Source organism: Dendrobates tinctorius, unplaced genomic scaffold, assembly GCF_039654945.1.
Source record: "Dendrobates tinctorius isolate UK_male_01 unplaced genomic scaffold, ASM3965494v1 ptg000065l, whole genome shotgun sequence".
In the NCBI taxonomy this organism is placed as follows: Eukaryota; Metazoa; Chordata; class Amphibia; order Anura; family Dendrobatidae; genus Dendrobates; species Dendrobates tinctorius.
Genome location: NW_027361733.1, coordinates 27,421,101 through 27,446,746, shown reverse-complemented (window position 1 = coordinate 27,446,746; position 25,646 = coordinate 27,421,101). Strand labels below are relative to the sequence as shown.

The 25,646-nt window shown below is 45.2% G+C and overlaps 1 protein-coding gene across 2 annotated transcripts in view; it reads left to right on the top strand.

Annotated features, from left to right (window-relative positions):
- Positions 1–8,378: 8,378 nt before the first annotated feature.
- SAMD10 (sterile alpha motif domain containing 10) overlaps positions 8,379–25,646 on the top strand; it is a 34,774-nt gene continuing 17,506 nt past the window's right edge. The window contains exons 1-2 of one of the 2 annotated variants that reach the window (XM_073580849.1): positions 8,379–8,668; positions 18,361–18,542. In XM_073580849.1, coding sequence (XP_073436950.1) covers positions 8,584–8,668; positions 18,361–18,542 — 267 coding nt within the window. In that variant the 5' untranslated portion in view covers positions 8,379–8,583. The remainder of the gene's footprint in view (positions 8,669–18,360; positions 18,543–25,646) is intronic. The other variant, XM_073580850.1, reaches the window with a different exon arrangement.

Sequence of the window (25,646 nt, the reverse complement as noted above, 5' to 3'; positions counted from 1 at the left end):
ACCATTCTAGGCTGCAGAGCATCTCATGTGGACAGGACACTAGTGCTGGCTGCAGAGCATCTCATGTGGACAGGACACTAGTCCTGGCTGCAGAGCATCTCATGTGGACAGGACACCAGTGCAGGCTGCAGAGCATCTCATGTGGACAGGTCACCATTCTAGGCTGCAGAGCATCTCATGTGGACAGGACACCATTCTAGGCTGCAGAGCATCTCATGTGGACAGGACACCATTCTAGGCTGCAGAGCATCTCATGTGGACAGGACACTAGTGCTGGCTGCAGAGCATCTCATGTGTACAGGTCACCATTCTAGGCTGCAGAGCATCTCATGTGGGCAGGACACCAGTGCAGGCTGCAGAGCATCTCATGTGGACAGGTCACCATTCTAGGCTGCAGAGCATCTCATGTGGACAGGACACCATTCTAGGCTTTAGAGCATCTCATGTGGACAGGACACCATTCTAGGCTGCAGAGCATCTCATGTGGACAGGACACTAGTGCTGGCTGCAGAGCATCTCATGTGGACAGGACACTAGTGCTGGCTGCAGAGCATCTCATGTGGACAGGACACCATTCTAGGCTGCAGAGCATCTCATGTGGACAGGACACCATTCTAGGCTGCAGAACATTTCATGTGGACAGGACACCATTCTAGGCTGCAGAGCATCTCATGTGGACAGGACACCATTCTAGGCTGAAGAGCATCTCATGTGGACAGGACACCATTCTAGGCTGCAGAGCATCTCATGTGGACAGGACACTAGTGCTGGCTGCAGAGCATCTCATGTGGACAGGACACTAGTGCTGGCTGCAGAGCATCTCATGTGGACAGGTCACCATTCTAGGCTGCAGAGCATCTCATGTGGACAGGACACCAGTGCAGGCTGCAGAGCATCTCATGTGGACAGGTCACCATTCTAGGCTGCAGAGCATCTCATGTGGACAGGACACCATTCTAGGCTGAAGAGCATCTCATGTGGACAGGACACCATTCTAGGCTGCAGAGCATCTCATGTGGACAGGACACTAGTGCTGGCTGCAGAGCATCTCATGTGGACAGGTCACCATTCTAGGCTGCAGAGCATCTCATGTGGACAGGACACCATTCTAGGCTGCAGAGCATCTCATGTGGACAGGACACCATTCTAGGCTGCAGAGCATCTCATGTAGACAGGACACCAGTGCTGGCTGCAGATCATCTCGTGTGGACAGGACACCATTCTAGGCTGCAGATCATCTCGTATGGACAGGTCACCATTCTTGGCTGCAGAGCATCTCATGTGGACAGGACACCAGTGCAGGCTGCAGAGCATCTCATGTGGACAGGACACCAGTGCAGGCTGCAGAGCATCTCGTGTGGACAGGACACCAGTGCTGGCTGCAGAGCATCTCGTGTGGACAGGACACCATTCTAGGCTGCAGAGCATCTCATGTGGACAGGACACAAGAGCAGGCTGCAGAGAATCTCATGTGGACAGGACACCATTCTAGGCTGCATAGCATCTCATGTGGACAGGACACCAGTGCAGGCTGCAGAGCATCTCATGTGGACAGGACACCAGTGCAGGCTGCATAGCATCTCATGTGGACAGGACACTAGTGCAGGCTGCAGAGCATCTCATGTGGACAGGACACCATTCTAGACTGCAGAGCATCTTGTGTGGACAGGACACTAGTGCAGGCTGCAGAGCATCTCATGTGGACAGGTCACCATTCTAGGCTGCAGAGCATCTCATGTGGACAGGACACTAGTGCTGACTGCAGAGCATCTCATGTGGACAGGACACCATTCTAGGCTGCAGAGCATCTCATGTGGACAGGACACAATTCTAGGCTGCAGAGCATCTCATGTGGACAGGACACCATTCTAGGCTGCAGAGCATCTCATGTGGACAGGACACCATTCTAGGCTGCAGAGTATCTTGTGTGGACAGGACACTAGTGCAGGCTGCAGAGCATCTCATGTGGACAGGACACCATTCTAGGCTGCAGAGCATCTCATGTGGACAGGACACTAGTGCTGACTGCAGAGCATCTCATGTGGACAGGTCACCATTCTAGGCTGCAGAGCATCTCATGTGGACAGGACACCAGTGCAGGCTGCAGAGCATCTCATGTGGACAGGTCACCATTCTAGGCTGCAGAGCATCTCATGTGGACAGGACACCATTCTAGGCTGCAGAGCATCTCATGTAGACAGGACACCAGTGCTGGCTGCAGATCATCTCGTGTGGACAGGACACCATTCTAGGCTGCAGATCATCTCGTGTGGACAGGTCACCATTCTTGGCTGCAGAGCATCTCATGTGGACAGGACACCAGTGCAGGCTGCAGAGCATCTCGTGGACAGGACACCAGTGCAGGCTGCAGAGCATCTCATGTAGACAGGACACCAGTGCTGGCTGCAGATCATCTCGTGTGGACAGGACACCATTCTAGGCTGCAGATCATCTCGTGTGGACAGGTCACCATTCTTGGCTGCAGAGCATCTCATGTGGACAGGACACCAGTGCAGGCTGCAGAGCATCTCATGTAGACAGGACACCAGTGCTGGCTGCAGAGCATCTCGTGTGGACAGGACACCATTCTAGGCTGCAGAGCATCTCATGTGGACAGGACACAAGAGCAGGCTGCAGAGAATCTCATGTGGACAGGACACCATTCTAGGCTGAAGAGCATCTCATGTGGACAGGACACTAGTGCTGACTGCAGAGCATCTCATGTGGACAGGTCACCATTCCAGGCTGCAGAGCATCTCATGTGGACAGGTCACCATTCCAGGCTGCAGAGCATCTCATGTGGACAGGACACTAGTGCAGGCTGCAGAGCATCTCATGTGGACAGGACACCATTCTAGGCTGCAGAGCATCTCATGTGGACAGGACACAAGAGCAGGCTGCAGAGAATCTCATGTGGACAGGACACCATTCTAGGCTGCAGAGCATCTCATGTGGACAGGACACTAGTGCTGACTGCAGAGCATCTCATGTGGACAGGTCACCATTCCAGGCTGCAGAGCATCTCATGTGGACAGGTCACCATTCCAGGCTGCAGAGCATCTCATGTGGACAGGACACTAGTGCAGGCTGCAGAGCATCTCATGTGGACAGGACACTAGTGCTGACTGCAGAGCATCTCATGTGGACAGGACACCATTCTAGGCTGCAGAGCATCTCATGTGGACAGGACACCAGTGCAAGCTGCAGAGCATCTCATGTGGACAGGACACCAGTGCTGGCTGCAGACCATCTCGTGTGGACAGGTCACCATTCTAGGCTGCATAGCATCTCATGTGGACAGGACACAATTCTAGGCTGCAGAGAATCTCATGTGGACAGGACACCATTCTAGGCTGCAGAGCATCTCATGTAGACAGGACACCAGTGCTGACTGCAGAGCATCTCATGTGGAAAGGACACCAGTGCTGGCTGCAGAGCATCTCATGTGGACAGGACACCATTCTAGGCTGCAGAGCATCTCATGTGGACAGGACACCAGTGCAGGCTGCAGAGCATCTCATGTGGACAGGACACCATTCTAGGCTGCAGAGCATCTCATGTGGACAGGACACCATTCTAGGCTGCAGAACATTTCATGTGGACAGGACACCATTCTAGGCTGCAGAGCATCTCATGTGGACAGGACACCATTCTAGGCTGCACAGCATCTCATGTGGACAGGACACCATTCTAGGCTGCAGAGCATCTCATGTGGACAGGACACTAGTGCTGGCTGCAGAGCATCTCATGTGGACAGGACACTAGTCCTGGCTGCAGAGCATCTCATGTGGACAGGACACCAGTGCAGGCTGCAGAGCATCTCATGTGGACAGGTCACCATTCTAGGCTGCAGAGCATCTCATGTGGACAGGACACCATTCTAGGCTGCAGAGCATCTCATGTGGACAGGACACCATTCTAGGCTGCAGAGCATCTCATGTGGACAGGACACTAGTGCTGGCTGCAGAGCATCTCATGTGTACAGGTCACCATTCTAGGCTGCAGAGCATCTCATGTGGACAGGACACCAGTGCAGGCTGCAGAGCATCTCATGTGGACAGGACACCATTCTAGGCTGCAGAGCATCTCATGTGGACAGGACACCATTCTAGGCTTTAGAGCATCTCATGTGGACAGGACACCATTCTAGGCTGCAGAGCATCTCATGTGGACAGGACACTAGTGCTGGCTGCAGAGCATCTCATGTGGACAGGACACTAGTGCTGGCTGCAGAGCATCTCATGTGGACAGGACACCATTCTAGGCTGCAGAGCATCTCATGTGGACAGGACACCATTCTAGGCTGCAGAACATTTCATGTGGACAGGACACCATTCTAGGCTGCAGAGCATCTCATGTGGACAGGACACCATTCTAGGCTGAAGAGCATCTCATGTGGACAGGACACCATTCTAGGCTGCAGAGCATCTCATGTGGACAGGACACTAGTGCTGGCTGCAGAGCATCTCATGTGGACAGGACACTAGTGCTGGCTGCAGAGCATCTCATGTGGACAGGTCACCATTCTAGGCTGCAGAGCATCTCATGTGGACAGGACGCCAGTGCAGGCTGCAGAGCATCTCATGTGGACAGGTCACCATTCTAGGCTGCAGAGCATCTCATGTGGACAGGACACCATTCTAGGCTGAAGAGCATCTCATGTGGACAGGACACCATTCTAGGCTGCAGAGCATCTCATGTGGACAGGACACTAGTGCTGGCTGCAGAGCATCTCATGTGGACAGGTCACCATTCTAGGCTGCAGAGCATCTCATGTGGACAGGACACCAGTGCAGGCTGCAGAGCATCTCATGTGGACAGGTCACCATTCTAGGCTGCAGAGCATCTCATGTGGACAGGACACCATTCTAGGCTGCAGAGCATCTCATGTGGACAGGACACCATTCTAGGCTGCAGAGCATCTCATGTAGACAGGACACCAGTGCTGGCTGCAGATCATCTCGTGTGGACAGGACACCATTCTAGGCTGCAGATCATCTCGTATGGACAGGTCACCATTCTTGGCTGCAGAGCATCTCATGTGGACAGGACACCAGTGCAGGCTGCAGAGCATCTCATGTGGACAGGACACCAGTGCAGGCTGCAGAGCATCTCATGTAGACAGGACACCAGTGCTGGCTGCAGAGCATCTCGTGTGGACAGGACACCATTCTAGGCTGCAGAGCATCTCATGTGGACAGGACACGAGCAGGCTGCAGAGAATCTCATGTGGACAGGACACCATTCTAGGCTGCAGAGCATCTCATGTGGACAGGACACCAGTGCAGGCTGCAGAGCATCTCATGTGGACAGGACACCAGTGCAGGCTGCATAGCATCTCATGTGGACAGGACACTAGTGCAGGCTGCAGAGCATCTCATGTGGACAGGACACCATTCTAGACTGCAGAGCATCTTGTGTGGACAGGATACTAGTGCAGGCTGCAGAGCATCTCATGTGGACAGGTCACCATTCTAGGCTGCAGAGCATCTCATGTGGACAGGACACTAGTGCTGACTGCAGAGCATCTCATGTGGACAGGACACCATTCTAGGCTGCAGAGCATCTCATGTGGACAGGACACAATTCTAGGCTGCAGAGCATCTCATGTGGACAGGACACCATTCTAGGCTGCAGAGCATCTCATGTGGACAGGACACCATTCTAGGCTGCAGAGTATCTTGTGTGGACAGGACACTAGTGCAGGCTGCAGAGCATCTCATGTGGACAGGACACCATTCTAGGCTGCAGAGCATCTCATGTGGACAGGACACTAGTGCTGACTGCAGAGCATCTCATGTGGACAGGTCACCATTCTAGGCTGCAGAGCATCTCATGTGGACAGGACACCAGTGCAGGCTGCAGAGCATCTCATGTGGACAGGTCACCATTCTAGGCTGCAGAGCATCTCATGTGGACAGGACACCATTCTAGGCTGCAGAGCATCTCATGTGGACAGGACACCATTCTAGGCTGCAGAGCATCTCATGTAGACAGGACACCAGTGCTGGCTGCAGATCATCTCGTGTGGACAGGACACCATTCTAGGCTGCAGATCATTTCGTGTGGACAGGTCACCATTCTTGGCTGCAGAGCATCTCATGTGGACAGGACACCAGTGCAGGCTGCAGAGCATCTCATGTGGACAGGACACCAGTGCAGGCTGCAGAGCATCTCATGTAGACAGGACACCAGTGCTGGCTGCAGATCATCTCGTGTGGACAGGACACCATTCTAGGCTGCAGATCATCTCGTGTGGACAGGTCACCATTCTTGGCTGCAGAGCATCTCATGTGGACAGGACACCAGTGCAGGCTGCAGAGCATCTCATGTGGACAGGACACCAGTGCAGGCTGCAGAGCATCTCATGTAGACAGGACACCAGTGCTGGCTGCAGAGCATCTCGTGTGGACAGGACACCATTCTAGGCTGCAGAGCATCTCATGTGGACAGGACACAAGAGCAGGCTGCAGAGAATCTCATGTGGACAGGACACCATTCTAGGCTGCAGAGCATCTCATGTGGACAGGACACTAGTGCTGACTGCAGAGCATCTCATGTGGACAGGTCACCATTCCAGGCTGCAGAGCATCTCATGTGGACAGGTCACCATTCCAGGCTGCAGAGCATCTCATGTGGACAGGACACTAGTGCAGGCTGCAGAGCATCTCATGTGGACAGGACACTAGTGCTGACTGCAGAGCATCTCATGTGGACAGGACACCATTCTAGGCTGCAGAGCATCTCATGTGGACAGGACACAATTCTAGGCTGCAGAGCATCTCATGTGGACAGGACACCATTCTAGGCTGCAGAGCATCTTATGTGGACAGGACACCATTCTAGGCTGCAGAGTATCTTGTGTGGACAGGACACTAGTGCAGGCTGCAGAGCATCTCATGTGGACAGGACACCATTCTAGGCTGCAGAGCATCTCATGTGGACAGGACACTAGTGCTGACTGCAGAGCATCTCATGTGGACAGGTCACCATTCTAGGCTGCAGAGCATCTCATTTGGACAGGACACCAGTGCAGGCTGCAGAGCATCTCATGTGGACAGGTCACCATTCTAGGCTGCAGAGCATCTCATGTGGACAGGACACCATTCTAGGCTGCAGAGCATCTCATGTGGACAGGACACCATTCTAGGCTGCAGAGCATCTCATGTAGACAGGACACCAGTGCTGGCTGCAGATCATCTCGTGTGGACAGGACACCATTCTAGGCTGCAGATCATCTCGTGTGGACAGGTCACCATTCTTGGCTGCAGAGCATCTCATGTGGACAGGACACCAGTGCAGGCTGCAGAGCATCTCATGTGGACAGGACACCAGTGCAGGCTGCAGAGCATCTCATGTAGACAGGACACCAGTGCTGGCTGCAGATCATCTCGTGTGGACAGGACACCATTCTAGGCTGCAGATCATCTCGTGTGGACAGGTCACCATTCTTGGCTGCAGAGCATCTCATGTGGACAGGACACCAGTGCAGGCTGCAGAGCATCTCATGTGGACAGGACACCAGTGCAGGCTGCAGAGCATCTCATGTAGACAGGACACCAGTGCTGGCTGCAGAGCATCTCGTGTGGACAGGACACCATTCTAGGCTGCAGAGCATCTCATGTGGACAGGACACAAGAGCAGGCTGCAGAGAATCTCATGTGGACAGGACACCATTCTAGGCTGCAGAGCATCTCATGTGGACAGGACACTAGTGCTGACTGCAGAGCATCTCATGTGGACAGGTCACCATTCCAGGCTGCAGAGCATCTCATGTGGACAGGTCACCATTCCAGGCTGCAGAGCATCTCATGTGGACAGGACACTAGTGCAGGCTGCAGAGCATCTCATGTGGACAGGACACTAGTGCTGACTGCAGAGCATCTCATGTGGACAGGACACCATTCTAGGCTGCAGAGCATCTCATGTGGACAGGACACCATTCTAGGCTGCAGAGCATCTCATGTGGACAGGACACCATTCTAGGCTGCAGAGCATCTCATGTGGACAGGTCACCATTCCAGGCTGCAGAGCATCTCATGTGGACAGGTCACCATTCCAGGCTGCAGAGCATCTCATGTGGACAGGACACTAGTGCAGGCTGCAGAGCATCTCATGTGGACAGGACACTAGTGCTGACTGCAGAGCATCTCATGTGGACAGGACACCATTCTAGGCTGCAGAGCATCTCATGTGGACAGGACACCATTCTAGGCTGCAGAGCATCTCATGTGGACAGGACACCATTCTAGGCTGCAGAGCATCTCATGTGGACAGGTCACCATTCCAGGCTGCAGAGCATCTCATGTGGACAGGACACTAGTGCTGACTGCAGAGCATCTCATGTGGACAGGACACAATTCTAGGCTGCAGAGCATCTCTTAGCACCTGACACCGCTGAAAGCTGCAGAGCATCTCATGAGCTCGGGACATCTGTAGCAGAAGCAGCAGCTGGCTGGGTGATAGTGACCCGCGGTGTCCACCCTCCATCCTTCCTCCCTCCTCCTCCTCCCCGGGTCCTGTGTCTGCTGCTGGAGGAGGGAGGCAGCCCCAGCACCCGGCTGTCTGTGACCCGGACGCCCGATGTTCACTGACCTTCGAGCTCGGATCGGTGAGAGGGAGCCCGCGGGGAGAGGGGACTACAGCCCGGAGAGGGGCGGCATGGACGGTGAGGACAGCGGGGAGGGGATGAATGGGTGCGATAGAGGACAGGACGCGTGTGGCATGGAGGGTAATGCAAGGGAGCGAGCTGAAAGGGGGCAATCCTCCTGGGCATGGTGGCACTGGCAGAGACCATGGAATAATGGGAGGACCTGTGTATTATGTGGGTGCATAGGGGTAGGTGTGGAGAGTACATGTGTATAGGCAGTATGTGATGGGTGGATATGGGGCAGGTGTGGGTAGTATACAGTATATGTATAGGGCAGTATCTGATGTATGGGCTATGTGGGGTAGGTGTGGAGAGTACATGTGTATATGGTATGATGTTTGGGTGTATGTGGGGTAGGTGTGGAGAGTACATGTGTATATGGTATGATGTTTGGGTGTATGTGGGGTAGGTGTGGATAATGTGTATAGGGCACTATCTGATGTATGGGTGTAAATGGGGTATACGTGGATAGTACATGTGTGTAGGGAATGATGTATGGGTGTATGTGGGGTAGGTGTACATAGTACATGTGTGTAGAGCATGATGTATGGGTGTATATGAGGTAGGTGTGGATAGTACATGTGTGTAGGGAATGATGTATGGGTGTATATGAGGTAGGTGTGGATAGTACATGTGTGTAGGGAATGATGTATGGGTGTATATGAGGTAGGTGTGAATAGTACATGTTGATAGGGCATTATGTGATGTGTGAGTGTATATGGGAAGGTGTGGGTAGTTCGTATACAGTATATGTATAGGGCAGTGTATAGTGCATGGATGTATATGAGGTAAGTGTAAATAGTACTTGTGTATAGGGTATGATGTATAAGTGTATATGGGGTAGGTGTGGATAGTATATGTATAGAGCATGATGTACAGTATGTGTATGTGGGGGAGGTGTAGATAGTACATGTGTATAGAGCATTATGTATGGGTGTATAAGGGGTATACTTGTATATAGGGTATGATGTATAAGGGTCCCGTTACATTTAGTGATGCACCAGCGATCCCGACAACAATACGACCCGGTCAGGATCGCTGGTGCATCGCTAAATGGTCGCTAGTGAGCTGCCAAACAGGCAGATCTCACCAGCGACGCAGCAGCGATCCAGCCTGCATCCATGTGTCGCTAGTCGGCGCCAGCGGGACGCCAACGAGGAGAAAATGGCCCTGGACGTTCGCGCGCGATGAGCGATATCCAGGGGGGGGGGGGGGGCGGTCGCCGCTACGTGTCACATGTAGCGAGATCGCTAGCGATATCCCTGTTGCGTCACAAAATCAGTGACGCTTCCGTGACGCGCTAGCGATCTCGCTATGTGAAAAGCCCCCTTAAGTGTGTATGGGGTAGGTGTGGATAGTACATGTGTAAAGACCAGTGTATGATATATGGATGTACACTGTGTTCCAAATTATTATGCAAATGATATTTTTCTCTGATTTTCCTAAATAGTCAGTACAAATGACAGTCAGTCTAATAAAAGTCATCACTGGTTAGAGTATACATCAAATTTTATTGAAGAAACCTCCCAATAATAACAGTATAATCTCCAAAACGAATAAAAACTCAAATTGCACTGTTCCAAATTATTAGGCACAGTAGAATTTCTAAACATTTGATCTGTTTTAAAGAACTGAAAATGCTCATTTGTGGAATTTGCAGCATTAGGCGGTCACATTCACTGAACAAAAAGAATATTTTGGAGTTAAATAGCTTAACAGGCCAAGTTACATGGTAACATAGGAACCCTTCCTTGATATCACCTTCACAATTCTTGCATCCATTGAACTTGTGAGTTTTTGGAGAGTTTCTGCTTGTATTTCTTTGCATGAAGCCAGAATAGCCTCCCAGAGCTGCTGTTTTGATGTGAACTGACTCCCACCCTCATAGATCTTTTGCTTGATGATACTCCAAAGGTTCTCTATAGGGTTGAGGTCAGGGGAAGATGGTGGACACCATGAGTTTATCTCCTTTTATGCCCATAGCAGTCAATGACTCGGAGGTATTCTTTGCAGCATGAGATGGTGCATTGTCATGCATGAAGATGATTTTGCTCCTGAAGGCACGTTTCTGCTTTTTATACCATGGAAGAAAGTTGTCAGTCAGAAACTCTATATAATTTGCAGAGGTCATTTTCACACCTTCAGGAACCTTAATGGGCCCTACCAGCTGTTTCCCCATGATTCTGGCCCAAAACATGACTCCTCCACCTCCTTGCTGACGTCGCAGCCTTGTCGGGACATAGTGGCCATCCACTAACCATCCACTACTCCATCCATCTTGACCATCCAGGGTTGCTCGACACTCATCAGTAAACAAGACTGTTTGAAAATTAGTCTTCATGTATGTCTGGGCCCACTGCAACCATTTCTGCTTGTGAACACTGTTTAGGGGTGGCCGAATAGTAGATTTATGCACCACAGCAAGGCTCCGAAGGATCCTACACCTTGAGGTTCGAGGGACTCCAGAGGCACCAGCAGCTTTAAATATCTGTTTGCTGGTTTGTAATGGCCTTTTAGCAGCCACTCTCTTAATCCAATGAACTTGCCTGGCAGAAACCTTCCTCATTCTGCCTTTATCAGCACAAACATGTCTGTGCTCAGAATCAACCACAAATCTCTTAACAGTACAATGGTCACGTTTAAGTTTTTGGGAAATATCTAATGTTTTCATCTCTTGACCAAGGCATTGCACTATTTGATGCTTTTCAGCAGCAGAGAGATGCTTTTTATTTCCTAAATTCCTTGAAACCTGTGCCCTGCTTAATAATGTGGAACATCATTCTTAAGTAGCTTTCCTTTAATTGAGCTCACCTGGTAAACTAATTATCACAGGCATTTGAGATTGATTTCAGTGATCCAAAGAGCCCTGATACACAATAGTATCTATGAGTTTAGTTGAAAAACAAAAAATTACATCTTTATGACACTTAAATCCAATTTGCATAATAATTTGGAACACAGTGTATATGGGGTACATGTGGGTAGTATACAGTATATGTATAGGGCAGTGTATGATGAATGGGTGTATTTGGGGTAGATGTAGATAGTACATGTTTATAGGGCAGTATATGATATATGGGTATACTGTATATGGGGTAAGCGTAGATAGTACATGTATACAGGGCTGTGTATGATATTTGAAGTAGATGTGGATAGTAAATATGCGTAGGATAGTGTCAGATGTTATGTAAGGCTGTGTATGGGTTAGTTGTAGATGGTACACATGTATAGAGCATTATATGATATATGGGTATATACGGGATAGGTGTGGATAGTACGTGTGTATGGGGTATGTTATATACAGTAAGTGTATATGGGGTTGATGTGGATAGTACATGTGTATAGGGCTGTATATGATATATGGGTGAATGTGGGGTAGTTGTGGTTAGTATGCATATATACGGCAGTGTATGATACAATGTACAGGTATATATGGAGTTAGTGTGAATCCAACACGTGTTTAGGGTGGTGTATGTTATGATATACAGCCTCAGGATAGGATAGGTGAGGATAGTGCATGTGTTTAGTTTAGGGCTGTGAATGAGAAGATGTACACGTGTACAGTATGTAGAGAAAGTAAATATTTATGTGTATAGGGCTATGTATGATATGATGTATGGTGTGTTAGGATAACTTGGACTGTGTAAATTGATATACAGGTAATTTGGGGCAGATTGTTGAAGTCTGTAGAGTTGTGTGTTTTATCAAGTAAAAGTGTGTATGGGAAATGTGTGGATATTGCAAATTCATATATCATATACCGGTGTATTTGGGGTAGTTGTATATGACATACAAGTGTGTATAATACCTGTGTGTATAATACATTTGTGTATGTATAGATGTTTATAATGCATGTGTATATGTACAGGTGTGTATAAAACATGTGTGTATAATATATGTGTAGAATACATGTGTATATATAAAGGTTTTTACAACACATCTGTATATGTACAATGTATAATACATGTGTATATGTTCATGTGTGTATAATACGTGTGTATAAGTACAGGGTAGGCCATTTATATGGATACACCAGGGTGGGCCATGTACTTGGATACACCTAAATTAAATGGGAATGGTTGGTGATATCAACTTTCTGTTTGTGGCACATTAGTATATGGGAGGGGGAAAACTTTTCAAGATGGGTGGTGACCATGGTGGCCATTTTGAAGGTGGCCATTTTGGATCCAGCTTTATAAATGGCCCACCCAGGTCTATCCATATAAATAGTAGAAAAAGACAACAGGATGGCACTCACCGTTCTCTTGAAATGATTCACTTTATTTCACATTGACAAAGCATAGGCATAGGCACGGGAGAGATGTAAAAAGACGGACAACAGCCGTTTCGTGTACAATGCACTTCAACAGGGACCTCATTTCAAGAGAACGGTGAGTGCCATCCTGCTGTCTTTTTCTACTATGATACTTCATGTTTTTTCTCCATATGGATAGAGCACCCATTCAGTAAGGGTTATAGGTGTTACACTGATAGCGGCTACAAGTTTTGCGGGTATTTCTTTTTCAGAGTCGGTGCCGGATGTTTCTTTTTTTCTTTGGATTGACTATCCATATAAATGGCCCACCCTGTACATGTGTATATAATACATGTGGATATGTGTATATGTGTATAATACGTGTATATGTACAGGTGTGTATAATACATGTGGATATGTGTATATGTGTATAATACATGTGTATAAGTGTGTATAATACATAGTTTATATTTTACTTTTTAGTTCAGGATATTTGTGTTTTTTGCTTTTTCTGGTTAATGGTCATGTGTTAATATGCACTTACATTCTGCATACACATTAACTTACTTTTTCACTTCAGATTTGTTTTTTATTCATTTCATTGTGCATTCAGTGCATATATGGGTGTGACCGCCCTCTTTCTGAGCTGGGAAAGCCATCCAGTCTGGCCTAAGCTGTTACTAGTGGTTCAGCCGCTCGATCCTTGTTCACATTCACGTCACTTGGCAAGTGGAAAGGTTTTAAATACTAGAGCAGGGACTGTCCCACAAGGGTTGCCGTGACGTGGCGGGATGGCTTGTACATTATTTTGATCAAAATTATGTTTACTAAATACCCTTATTATTATTATTATTACCTTTATGCATTATTTGCAGTATATTTTTTACTTTTTAGTTCAGGATATTTGTTCTTTTTGCTTTCTCTGGTTAATGGTCATGTGTTAATATGCACTTACATTGTGCATACACATTAACTTACTTTTTCACTTCAGATTCGTTTTTTATGTGTATATGTACGTGTGTGTATAATACATGTGTAATGTGTATATGTGCATGTGTGTATAATATGTGTAATATGTACAGGTGTGTATAATACATGTGGATATGTGTATGTGTGTATAATACATGTGTATATGTACGTGTGTGTATAATGTGTTATGTGTATATGTGCATGTGTGTATAATACATGTATAGGTACAGATGTGTATGATACATGTGTATATGTGCATGTGTATATAATATGTGTATATGTACATGTGTGTGTAATATGTGTGTATGTACAGGTGTGTATAAAAAATGTGTATATGTACAGGTGTGTATAATACATGTGTATATGTACATCTGTGTGTAATCTGTAATCTGTGTGTACCTATTACAAAGGACTTTCAGAACAGCAGCGAGAATTATAGGTTCCCCCCTGCCTAAAATCCAGGATCTTTATGATAAGAGTATTCAATCCCGCGCATTGAAAATTTCATCCGATCCCTCTCACCCAGGACACTCCTCATTCCAACTACTCCCTTCAGGACGTCGCTTCAGAGTCCCCAAATGCAGCACCAACCGCCATATGAACAGCTTCTATCCACTCTCTGTTCAACAATTAAATCGTCATGTGTAGACTATATACTGTATCTGTCTTGTTAGATGTTACTTGTTGTATCTGTTGTTATAATATTATGTTGCCTCTCTGCCACAAAGAATTCCTTGTATATATGTAATATGTACTTGGCAATAATAAATTTGATTGATTGATTGATTGAATGCATGTGTATGTATTATATAGGGTAAGTGTGGCTATCTGATGTTTAATAAAGCAGTGTATGATATGTGCTAGTATATCTGGGAGGATTGTACATGCATGTAGCGATCAGTGAATGGTATATTATACAGGTGTGTATAGGACTGGAATGCACAGTATAGTATAATACATGGGAAAATAGAAGAGTGTGATATGACATATATGTATATGGGGTCTGTGGGGGGAGTACATGCAAGTCTGGGTAGTGTATAATATGATATATGTATATCTAAGCCTCTCCTGTGTGAAACATTGATTGATTGAATGCATGTGTATGTATTATATAGGGTAAGTGTGGCTATCTGATGTTTAATAAAGCAGTGTATGATATGTGCTAGTATATCTGGGAGGATTGTACATGCATGTAGCGATCAGTGAATGGTATATTATACAGGTGTGTATAGGACTGGAATGCACAGTATAGTATAATACATGGGAAAATAGAAGAGTGTGATATGACATATATGTATATGGGGTCTGTGGGGGGAGTACATGCAAGTCTGGGTAGTGTATAATATGATATATGTATATCTAAGCCTCTCCTGTGTGAAACTGTCTATGGATTCTGTGCATCTAAGTGTCTCCCATGGGATTCTATCTACTGAGCCTGTGTATCTATGTTTCTCCTGTGTGATACTATCTACTGAGCCTGTGTATCTATGTTTCTCCTGTGTGATACTATCTACTGAGCCTGTGTATATGTTTCTCCTGTGTGATACTATTTACTGAGTCTGTGTATATATGTTTCTCCTGTGTGATACTATCTACTGAGCCTGTGTATCTATGTTTCTCCTGTGTGATACTATCTACTGAGCCTGTGTATCTATGTTTCTCCTGTGTGATACTATCTACTGAGCCTGTGTATATGTTTCTCCTGTGTGATACTATCTACTGAGTCTGTGTATATATGTTTCTCCTGTGTGATACTATATACTGAGTCTGTGTGATAAGTCTCACAGACATGATTGGCGTCTTTCCATCAGCCACTGGTTATACGGAGTTAATATTCATATATGTAAAATTCCTCCCTCACAGAAACAATTTTATGTTTATATCAGTCACTTTGATTAAAGTCCTTTGGAAGCAATCACTGCTGGAAGCCGAGAGTGATCCTTAGCCCTTTCAGTGAACGGTCCCGCAGCCATAACATTCTATCCCAGTATCATATGGCTCAGTCTGGCAAATATGTGTCAAAGAGATCGCAAGCTGTAACATTGTAGAAACCACAAAACAGTGTGACTGCAACTACAGGAAAGACTATACTGATGTACAATATGATGCACTACATGACCAAAAGTATGTGAACCCTGATCATGATATCAATAGGTGCTGGACTATAGGTTAGCTGCCTTGTGCCCAAACCATGGGAATTATTAAGAAGTTGGTCCTCCCTCAGAAATCTTGCAGAAGACCCCCTTTGATATGGTCCATCTTGTTTCTGTCATGTGTCCATTTTTACAACTGAAAAAAAACCATATAAATGCTGATTTTTTTTATTCTTAAAACTGATGCATATAGGAAGTCAGATGTTTTTCAACATGAATTACGTTGTTTGTTCCCTAAAACAGAACAGAAAAGTAGAATGCCAAAATGCAGGTGTAAACACATAGAGACATCAGCAAGAAAGGTGGAGGGGGTTTATACAGATTTCCACGACATGTAGAGGAGGAAAGTATCTCAGAGAGGGCAGTGAAAAGAAGCTATAGAGAAGGAGGAATGCACATGAAGAGGAAATTAGTGCAGGATAGGAGCTTTGCCAATAAAAGAGCTAATAAAGATAATAGTACCATGGATATACAGAACACAATAATAGAAAGTTTTCAGCAAACCTAAATCTATTCATGTCAGAGACTCCATAACATGGACAGTGCAAGGGTGAAAAGGGCTCTTTATTCATTTTAGAAAGGCAGACATATCCAGCAGCAGCTCAGTTAAAAATTTGTTAGAAAATGAGAACCTTTATTTTATTCCATTAAAAGAAATTACAGTGGACAGTAATTATAGAAGGCTGGCCTACGCGTTTCGGATGAATCATTCTCTAGGTACACAGATCTCATATCCAACCTGTATTACTGGGAGAGACACTCCCAACAGAGAAAAATCTTAAACTTTGATAAGGATGCAAACTGCATATCAGGGGGATTGAACGAATGAGGGAATGAAGATTGCAAACTGAATTTTAAAAGTCACATATGTAAAAACAAGCAAAAAAAACTACTTTTTTCTATGTCAAAAGGGCCCATATCTTGAATGTTCTCAGGTCTCTGACTACAATGGAAATCCTGATTTATGAAGCTGCTGAAAAGTGGTTGTGTTGACGCTACCTCAAGATGGAAATTGGATCAGGGTGGTGGGTGCTGGAACTAGGGATGGATGACTTTTGCACCTTTTACCATAAAAGCTGACCTATAGCAGAGGTGGTATCCTATAAATGTGCCACCAGGGCAGCAATTCTACTGCTAGTGCTTATCTATGGAGACTGTACTCTACTTTGTGCCCCTGCTAGCTGTAAGCAGGGTTGACATTATTAAATGTACTAATAACAAAGGGTTCACAAACTTCTGTATATAGATAAATGAAGCTCAAGTCAGATGTACTTTTTTGTACAGGGTTTGCCTTTAAAATCTAGTCCATGGTTCACATGAATATGGTAATTGGATTGGTATTTTTTTTTCTTTTACACCCTCTCCTCCTCGCCCTGTAACTCGATTTCATGCCTGAGGCGTTGCTATGAAAATGGCACTGAGAAAATAAAAGTATGGAGAAGAGCAGCTTTGTTCTCCGCCACTGTACGGTCCCCTATAATCAGTTCGCTTCCCCAGTATTCTCGTCACATCCTCGCATGCTGCAGACAATGGGTCAGGTGATCCTCTGCTTGTCAGCGACCTTGTCCCCTCTCTCCGAAAGGCCTGGAATATGTACAGCTACAAGTTCCTGTGGATTCAGTCACATGTTGCAGCAATGTTTATAGGGTTAACATAAAAAAAAACCTAAATACTTATACAGTCTATTCGCTATTTATCATTTCCACCCATGCAGTCATGGATGTGATGTCTCATGGGCGCAACCAACATCACTTTTGGACATCAGGGGCTGTACAGTCATGGCCGAAAATGTTGCCACCCTTGAAATTGTTCCAGAAAATTAAGTATTTCTCCCTGAAAATTATTGCAATTACACGTTTTGTTATACAAATTTATTTCCTTTGTGTGTACTGTAACAACACAAAGAGAAAAAAATGAGAAAAAAAAGGCAAATTGGACATAATTTCCTACAAAACCCCAAAAATGGGGCAAAATTGCTGGCACCTTTCCATAATTGTGGGTAAACAACTTCATTTCAAGCATGTGATGCTCAATCAAACTCACCTGTGGCAAGTAACAGGTGTGGGAAATATGAGAATCACACCTGAAACCAGATAAAAAGGGGAGAAGTTGCCTCAAGCTTTGCATTGTGTGTCTGTGTATGCCACACTAAGCATGGAGAACAGAAAGATGATAACTGTCTGAGGCCTTGAGAACCAAAATTTTCTATGTCATAAGTTTCCGTTTCCTACTAGTGCCACACGTAGGTCAGCAATTGTAGCCCACACCTGATGCCACACGAAGCTCAGTGGTCATCGCCCACTTTTCACCTCCGTTTGTTTTCATTTTGACAGCTGCCGCTCACTTCAGGTTTTGTCGAAATCTCCTGGAACACACGGTCTCTGCTGAGAACTTGAACCATCGTTTTCACCGAGAGATTGGCAACAGTCTCACATGGCATGACGGCAGGGGGCACCGATCGGCTGGAAGCAGGACCATCAAACTACTTAAACAGCCTGGCACAGAAGTGTCACAGGTATTCATTGCTCATTCGTCTCATTTTCTCTCTGCTCTAGTTGAGTATTTATATGCAACATGTCTTCTACTCCAGTCACATCCAGAGCTGCAGTCATAACTCATATCTCACCACTGCTGTCTTGTAGATCCAGTGTATGTACAGAAATGTCCCTGATGTAGTGCATTGCGAGAAATGCTTGAAAGGTTGTCTGGTCTTAAACTACAAGTCTGCAGTTACTCTAAGTCTCTGCAGACTTGTAAATCCTGATATCGCGCGCACTGAAGGCTGTGAGGATTCTCAGGGGTCAGCGGTTATATGATCGTAACTATGCAATATACATATTACCAGCCACATTCCAAGTAGATGGGCTCACATAGAGAGACTGCAGACTTGTAGTTTAAAGACCAAACAACCCATTTAATTTCTATTCCTTGCCATCTTAGGCTGTGTGCACACGATGCAGATTTGCAGCGGTTCCGCAGCGGATTTTACCGCGCAGAAACGTTGCATATCCGCATTGTGATGTACAGTAGCCTTAAAATCAATGTAAAAAAAAAACGCTGTGCAGACGCTGCAGATTTTTCCACGCGGTTTTCCCGCGGTACAAAATCCGCAGCATGTTACTTCTTTTGTGCGGTTTTCCACCTCCCCTGTCTCCAAATCCGCAGGGGGAAAACTGCGATGGAAAACCGCACAAAAACCGCATGAAAAATGGAAGAAATCCGCAGGTAAAATGCAGGTCATTTGACCCGCGGATTTCTTCCATTCTGCGCGGAAAAATCCGCAGGGCCAAAAAGTCCATCTGCACTCAGCCTTAAAGATCTTGGGTTGCATTAAGTAACTGAGAACAATTTGTTTACACAGGATGAGACTGAAAACCTGTACAGACTTTTATATTTGTCATAGCTAAAAGTTTGCTCCAATTGTATCAGGTCTATGATCGTGGCCAAAAGTTTTGAGACTGACCCACATTTTGGTTCTCCGTTTGCTGCTTCAGTGTTTTTACCTCTTTAAGGCTATGTGCCCACGTAGCGTTTTATTCCGAACACTAAAACCGGACTCCTTCCCAGAAATCGCGCGGTTTTTTCCGCGTAATTTCACCGCGATTATGATCGCAATTTTGCCGCGATTTTCGCGTGCGATATTCAAGCACTTTCCAAACGATTTGAAGCATCGCTTGGAAAGTGATTGACAGGTTGGTCACACTCGGCAAACATAGACAAAACAGTGTGTGACCAGGTTTTTACTGTTGAGGCCGCCTATGCAGCATCAATAGTAAAAGATAGAATGTTAAAATGCTAAAAAAAAAAAAAAAATCGGGGTATATTTACCTTCCGGCGTCCCGCGCTGCCATCCCGGGCCTCAGCGTTCCCAGTAATGCCTTGCGAGACCTGTGATGACGTAGTCTCGCGTTACTATAGCGATCTCGCGAGACTGCTAGAGTCACGCGAGACTACGTCACCACAGGACCTTGCCGAAAGGCATTACTGGGAACGCTGAGGCCGGGAATGCAGCGCGGGACGTCGGAAGGTAAATATACCCCGATTTTTTATTTTTTATTCTTTTTTTACAGGGGTATGGTACCCAGGGCCTGGAGGACAGTCTCCCCTCCTCCACACCGTGGGTACCAACTGCACATGAGACGCTTAACTTCGCGCATGGTGGGCATAGCCACATGCGGGAAGTAAGCGATTCTCATGCATTCCTATGGGTGCGGAATCGCGGCAGTTCTTTGCGATTCCGCACAAAAGAATGAGCATGCTGCGATTTTTTTCCGCGATGCGATTCCGCCGCGGAAAAAAGCGCAGCATTAGCACAGCATGTGCGGAATGCCATAGGAATGCATGGGGGGCGTTCTGTACACGATTTTTAAACGTTTTCGCGCCGAAAATCGCGGCAAAAACGCTTAAAAATCGCTACGTGGGCACACAACCTTAATCGAATGTTTCTATGGTCTCTGAAGTACAATCACCAGCATTTCATAAGTTTTTACACTTTTATTAACAAATTCATCAAGTTTAAGGAAAGACTCAGTATTTACAGTGCTGTCCTTATTTTTCATGACTTCTGCAATTCACCCCTTGTGGTTGGATATCAGCTTCTGGGCCACATCCTGACTGATAACCGTCTGTTCTTGTCGCGTCAGTGATTGGAGTTTATCATAATTTCTGTAGTTTTACGTTAAGTGCGCACAATGCAGATTTGCTTGCAGAAATTTCTGCATCTCTTGGCAGAAAAACGCAGTGGAAAACCTACGTTTTTTTTATGCGTTTTTGATGCAGTTTTTCATGTGTTTTTGTAAATCCATAGAGCTAAATAAAGATATATTATTAAAAAAAAAAGAATTGTGATGTCATTTCCTCGTTCAAGCTCTTCTTCAATTTCCATTGAAGGCCAAAATATCATTACATACCATGTTCAAATTTATAATGTTTACACACACAATACAAATATAAGTGAATATATATATATATATATATATATATATATATATTGCTCAAAAAAAATAAAGGGAACACATCCTAGTACATTGTGTTGTTTAAGTGTTTATTTTTTTGAGCAGTAAATATATATGTGTGTGTGTGTGTAATACCAAGCCGAGGTTTAGTAATGAACAGGTGTCAGCCAGATACCCTCATTAATAAAACGGTACATAAAGAGTTAAATAAAGACACACACACCAGCCTAAGTAGGAGCATTAACATAATTAACCTACATATGTTGTAACAAAACAGTAACAGTGAGAAATCTGTGTGAAACGCAATATCTGTTTATTTAAAAAAAAAAAAAAGCGTGGGCTCCCACATAATTTTCATAACCAGCAGAGGGAAAGCCGACGGCTGATGTTATATTCCTGAGAAGGCGCCAACCAATAACCATAAAGGTTCCCAGGCTATTAATATCAGCTCACAGATGTTTGCTTAGCTTTTACTGGCCAATTTACAGGGCAACCCCAGAAAAAAATTGACATGGGTCCCCTATAAAATCTAATCAGCAAAGGCGAGGCAGACAGCTGTGGGCTGATATTAATAGCTCGGGAAGGGGCCATGTATATTGGCACCCCCCAGGCTAAAAACATCAGCTCTCAGCCGCCCCAGAAATAGCGTATCTTATAGATGCGCCAATTCTGGCACTTAGTTTCGCTCTTTCCACTTGCCCTGTAGCGGTGCGTTGGCAAGTGGGGTTCATATTTGTGCGGTTGATGTCACCTTTGTATTGTTAGGTGACATCAGGCCCACAGGATAGTAATGGAGAGGCATCTCTAAGACACCTATCCATTACTAATAATATAGTTATATAGTAAATGTACACACAGCCAGAATAAAGTCCTTTATTTGAAATAATCACACGGACTCCTTTATTGAATCTAAAATAAACATACTTAGTTAACGCCTAATCCCCGATGCTTGTCTCCTGCAAGAAATAGAAAAACAATAAACCAACATATACACTGTGTTCCAAATTATTATGCAAATGATATTTTTCTCTGATTTTCCTAAATAGTCTGTACAAATGACAGTCAGTCTAATAAAAGTCATCACCGGTTAGAGTATACATCAAATTTTATTGAAGAAACCTCCCAATAATAACAGTATAATCTCCAAAATGAATAAAAACTCAAATTGCACTGTTCCAAATTATTAGGCACAGTAGAATTTCTAAACATTTGATATGTTTTAAAGAACTGAAAATGCTCATTTGTGGAATTTGCAGCATTAGGAGGTCACATTCACTGAACAAAAAAGCTAAAAAAAGCTATTTAACTTCAAAACATCCTAACAGGCCAAGTTACATGCTAACATAGGAACCCTTCTTTGATATCACCTTCACAATTCTTGCATCCATTGAACTTGTGAGTTTTTGGAGAGTTTCTGCTTGTATTTCTTTGCAAGAAGTCGGAATAGCCTCCCAGAGCTGCTGTTTTGATGTGAACTGCCTCCCACCCTCATAGATCTTTTGCTTGATGATACTCCAAAGGTTCTCTATAGGGTTGAGGTCAGGGGAAGATGGTGGACACCATGAGTTTATCTCCTTTTATGCCCATAGCAGTCAATGACTCGGAGGTATTCTTTGCAGCATGAGATGGTGCATTGTCATGCATGAAGAGGATTTTGCTCCTGAAGGCACGATTCTGCTTTTTATACCATGGAAGACAGCTGTCAGTCAGAAACTCTATATACTTTGCAGAGGTCATTTTCACACCTTCAGGAACCTTAACCCCTTAACGACCGCCGATACGCCTTTTAACGGCGGTAATTAAGGGTACTAAAACCACAGCGCCGTTAATTCACGGCGCTGTGATTTAAGTGAATAGCGCCCCCCATTGTCGGATTTTCTCCGGGGTCTCGGCTGCCAGGGGTAGCCGAGACCCCAGAGAACATGAATCGGTCGGTTTTTACCGACCCCCGCTTTTGCGATCGCCGTTATAGGGTTAATAACGCAAAAAAAAAAAAAAAGCCGCGATTTTACATTTAATTTCTCTCTCCTCTGATATGATCGTACATCAGAGGAGAGAGAAATAGGGTCCCCGATTTTCCCCCCCCCCGGTACCTCTCCGTGGCCCTCCGTCCCCTCCCGGTGGTCCCACGTCCCGCCGGCATCCTCCGATGGGCGCCGCCATCTTGAAAATGGCGGGCGCATGCGCAGTGCGCCCGCCGGGAATCTGCCGGCTCCAGCTGGCAGATTCCATTCATTATTTTGATCACTATGATAAACGATCATAGTGATCAAAATAAAAAAAATAGTACATAACCCCCCCGTTTATCACTCCCTTATATAGGCCAATATAATGAAATAAAGAAAATATTTTTTTTTTCAGTTTTCCATTAGGGCTAGGGTTAGGGTTAGGGGTCGGGTCACGACTAGGGTTAGAATTAGGGTTAGGGCGAACTAGAATTAGGGTTAGGATTAGGGTTGGGATTAGGGTTAGGGGTGTGTTGGGGTTAGGGTTGGAGCAAGAATTGAGGGGTTTCCACTATTTGCCAACTTTGGGGGTCTAAAAATTGGGGTGTGAAAAATCACTTTTGTGGAAATAAAAAAACTTTTTATTTTCACGGCTCTGCGTTTATAAACTTTTGTGAAGCGCTTGGGGGTTCAAAGTGCTCACCACACATCTAGATAAGTTCCTTAGGGGGTCTAATTTCCAAAATGGGTCACTTGTGGGGGGGTTTCCACTGTTTAGGCCCATCAGAGGTTCTGCAAGCGCAACATGATGCCCGCTGACCATTCCATCAAAGTCTGCATTCCAAAATGGCACTCCTTCCCTTCCGAGCTCTCCCATGCGCCCAAACAGTGGTTCCCCCCCACATATGGGATATCGGCGTACTCAGGACAAATCGCATAACAACTGTGTGGGTATGATTTCTCCTGTTACCCTTGTAAAAAAATAAAAATTTGGGGGCAAAAAGATCATTTTTGTGGAAAAAAATAGATTTCTTATTTTCACGGCTCTACGTTATAAACTTCTGTGAAGCCCTTGGGGGTTCAAAGTGCTCACCACACATCTAGATAAGTTCCTTAATGGGTCTAGTTTCCAAAATGGGGTCACTTGTTGGAGGTTTCCACTGTTTAGGCACATTAAGGGCTCTCCGAACGCAACATGGCATCCGATCTCAATTCCAGCCAATTCTGCGTTGAAAAAGTCAAACGGCGCTCCATCCCTTGCGAGCTCTGCCGTGTGCTAAAAAAGTGGTTTACCCCCACATATAGGGTATCGGCGTATTCAGGAGAAATTGTACAACAAATTTTGTGGTTGATTTTCTCTTTTAACACTTGTGAAAATAAAAAAATTGGTTCTGAAGTAAATTTTTTGCAAAAAAAAGTTAAATGTTAATTTTTTCCTTCCACATTGCTTTAGTTCCTGTGAAGCACTTAAAGGGTTAATAAACTTCTTGAATGTGGTTTTGAGCACCTTGAGGGGTCTAGTGTTTAGAATGGTGCCACTTTTGGGTATTTTCTGTCATGTACACCCCTCAAAATGACTTTAAATATGATGTGGTCCCTAAAAAAAAAAAAAAAAAAATGGTTTTGTAAATTTTGTTGTAAAAATGAGAAATCGCTGGTCAACTTTTAACCCTTATAACTTCCTAACAAAAAAAAATTTTTGCTTCCAAAATTGTGCTGATGTAAAGTAGACATGTGGGAAATGTTATTTATTAAGAAATTTGTGTGACACATCTCTCTGATTTGAGGGCATAAAAATTTAAAGTTTTAAAATTTCAAAATTTTCGCCATATTTCCATTTTTTTCATAAATAAACACAAGACTTATCGAAGAAATTTTACCACTAACATGAAGTACAATATGTCACGAAAAAACAATCTTAGAATCAGCGGGATCCATTAAAGCGTTCCAGAGTTATAACCTCATAAAGGGACAGTGGTCAGAATTGTAAAAATTGGCCTGGTCATTAAGCTGCAAACTAGCTCTGTCGCTAAGGGGTTAAAGAGCCCTACCAGCTGTTTCCCCATGATTCCGGCCCAAAACATGACTCCACCTCCTTGCTGACGTCGCAGCCTTGTTGGGACATAGTGGCCATCCACCAACCATCCACTACTCCATCCATCTGGACCATCCAGGGTTGCTCGACACTCATCAGTAAAAAAAACTGTTTGAAAATTAGTCTTCATGTATGTCTGAGCCCACTGCAACCATTTCTGCTTGTGAACCATGTTTAGGGGTGGCCGAATAGTAGATTTATGCACCACAGCAAGCCTTTGAAGGATCCTACACCTTGAGGTTCGAGGGACTCCAGAGGCACCAGCAGCTTTAAATATCTGTTTGCTGGTTTGTAATGGCTTTTTAGCAGCCACTCTCTTAATCCAATGAACTTGCCTGGCAGAAACCTTCCTCATTCTGCCTTTATCAGCACAAACATGTCTGTGCTCTCAGAATCAACCACAAATCTCTTAACAGTACAATGATCACGTTTAAATTTTTGGGAAATATCTAATTTTTCATCTCTTGACCAAGGCATTGCACTATTTGATGCTTTTCAGCAGCAGAGAGATCCTTTTTATTTCCTAAATTCCTTGAAACCTGTGCCCTGCTTAATAATGTGGAACATCATTCTTAAGTAGTTTTCCTTTAATTGAGCTCACCTGGTAAACTAATTATCACAGG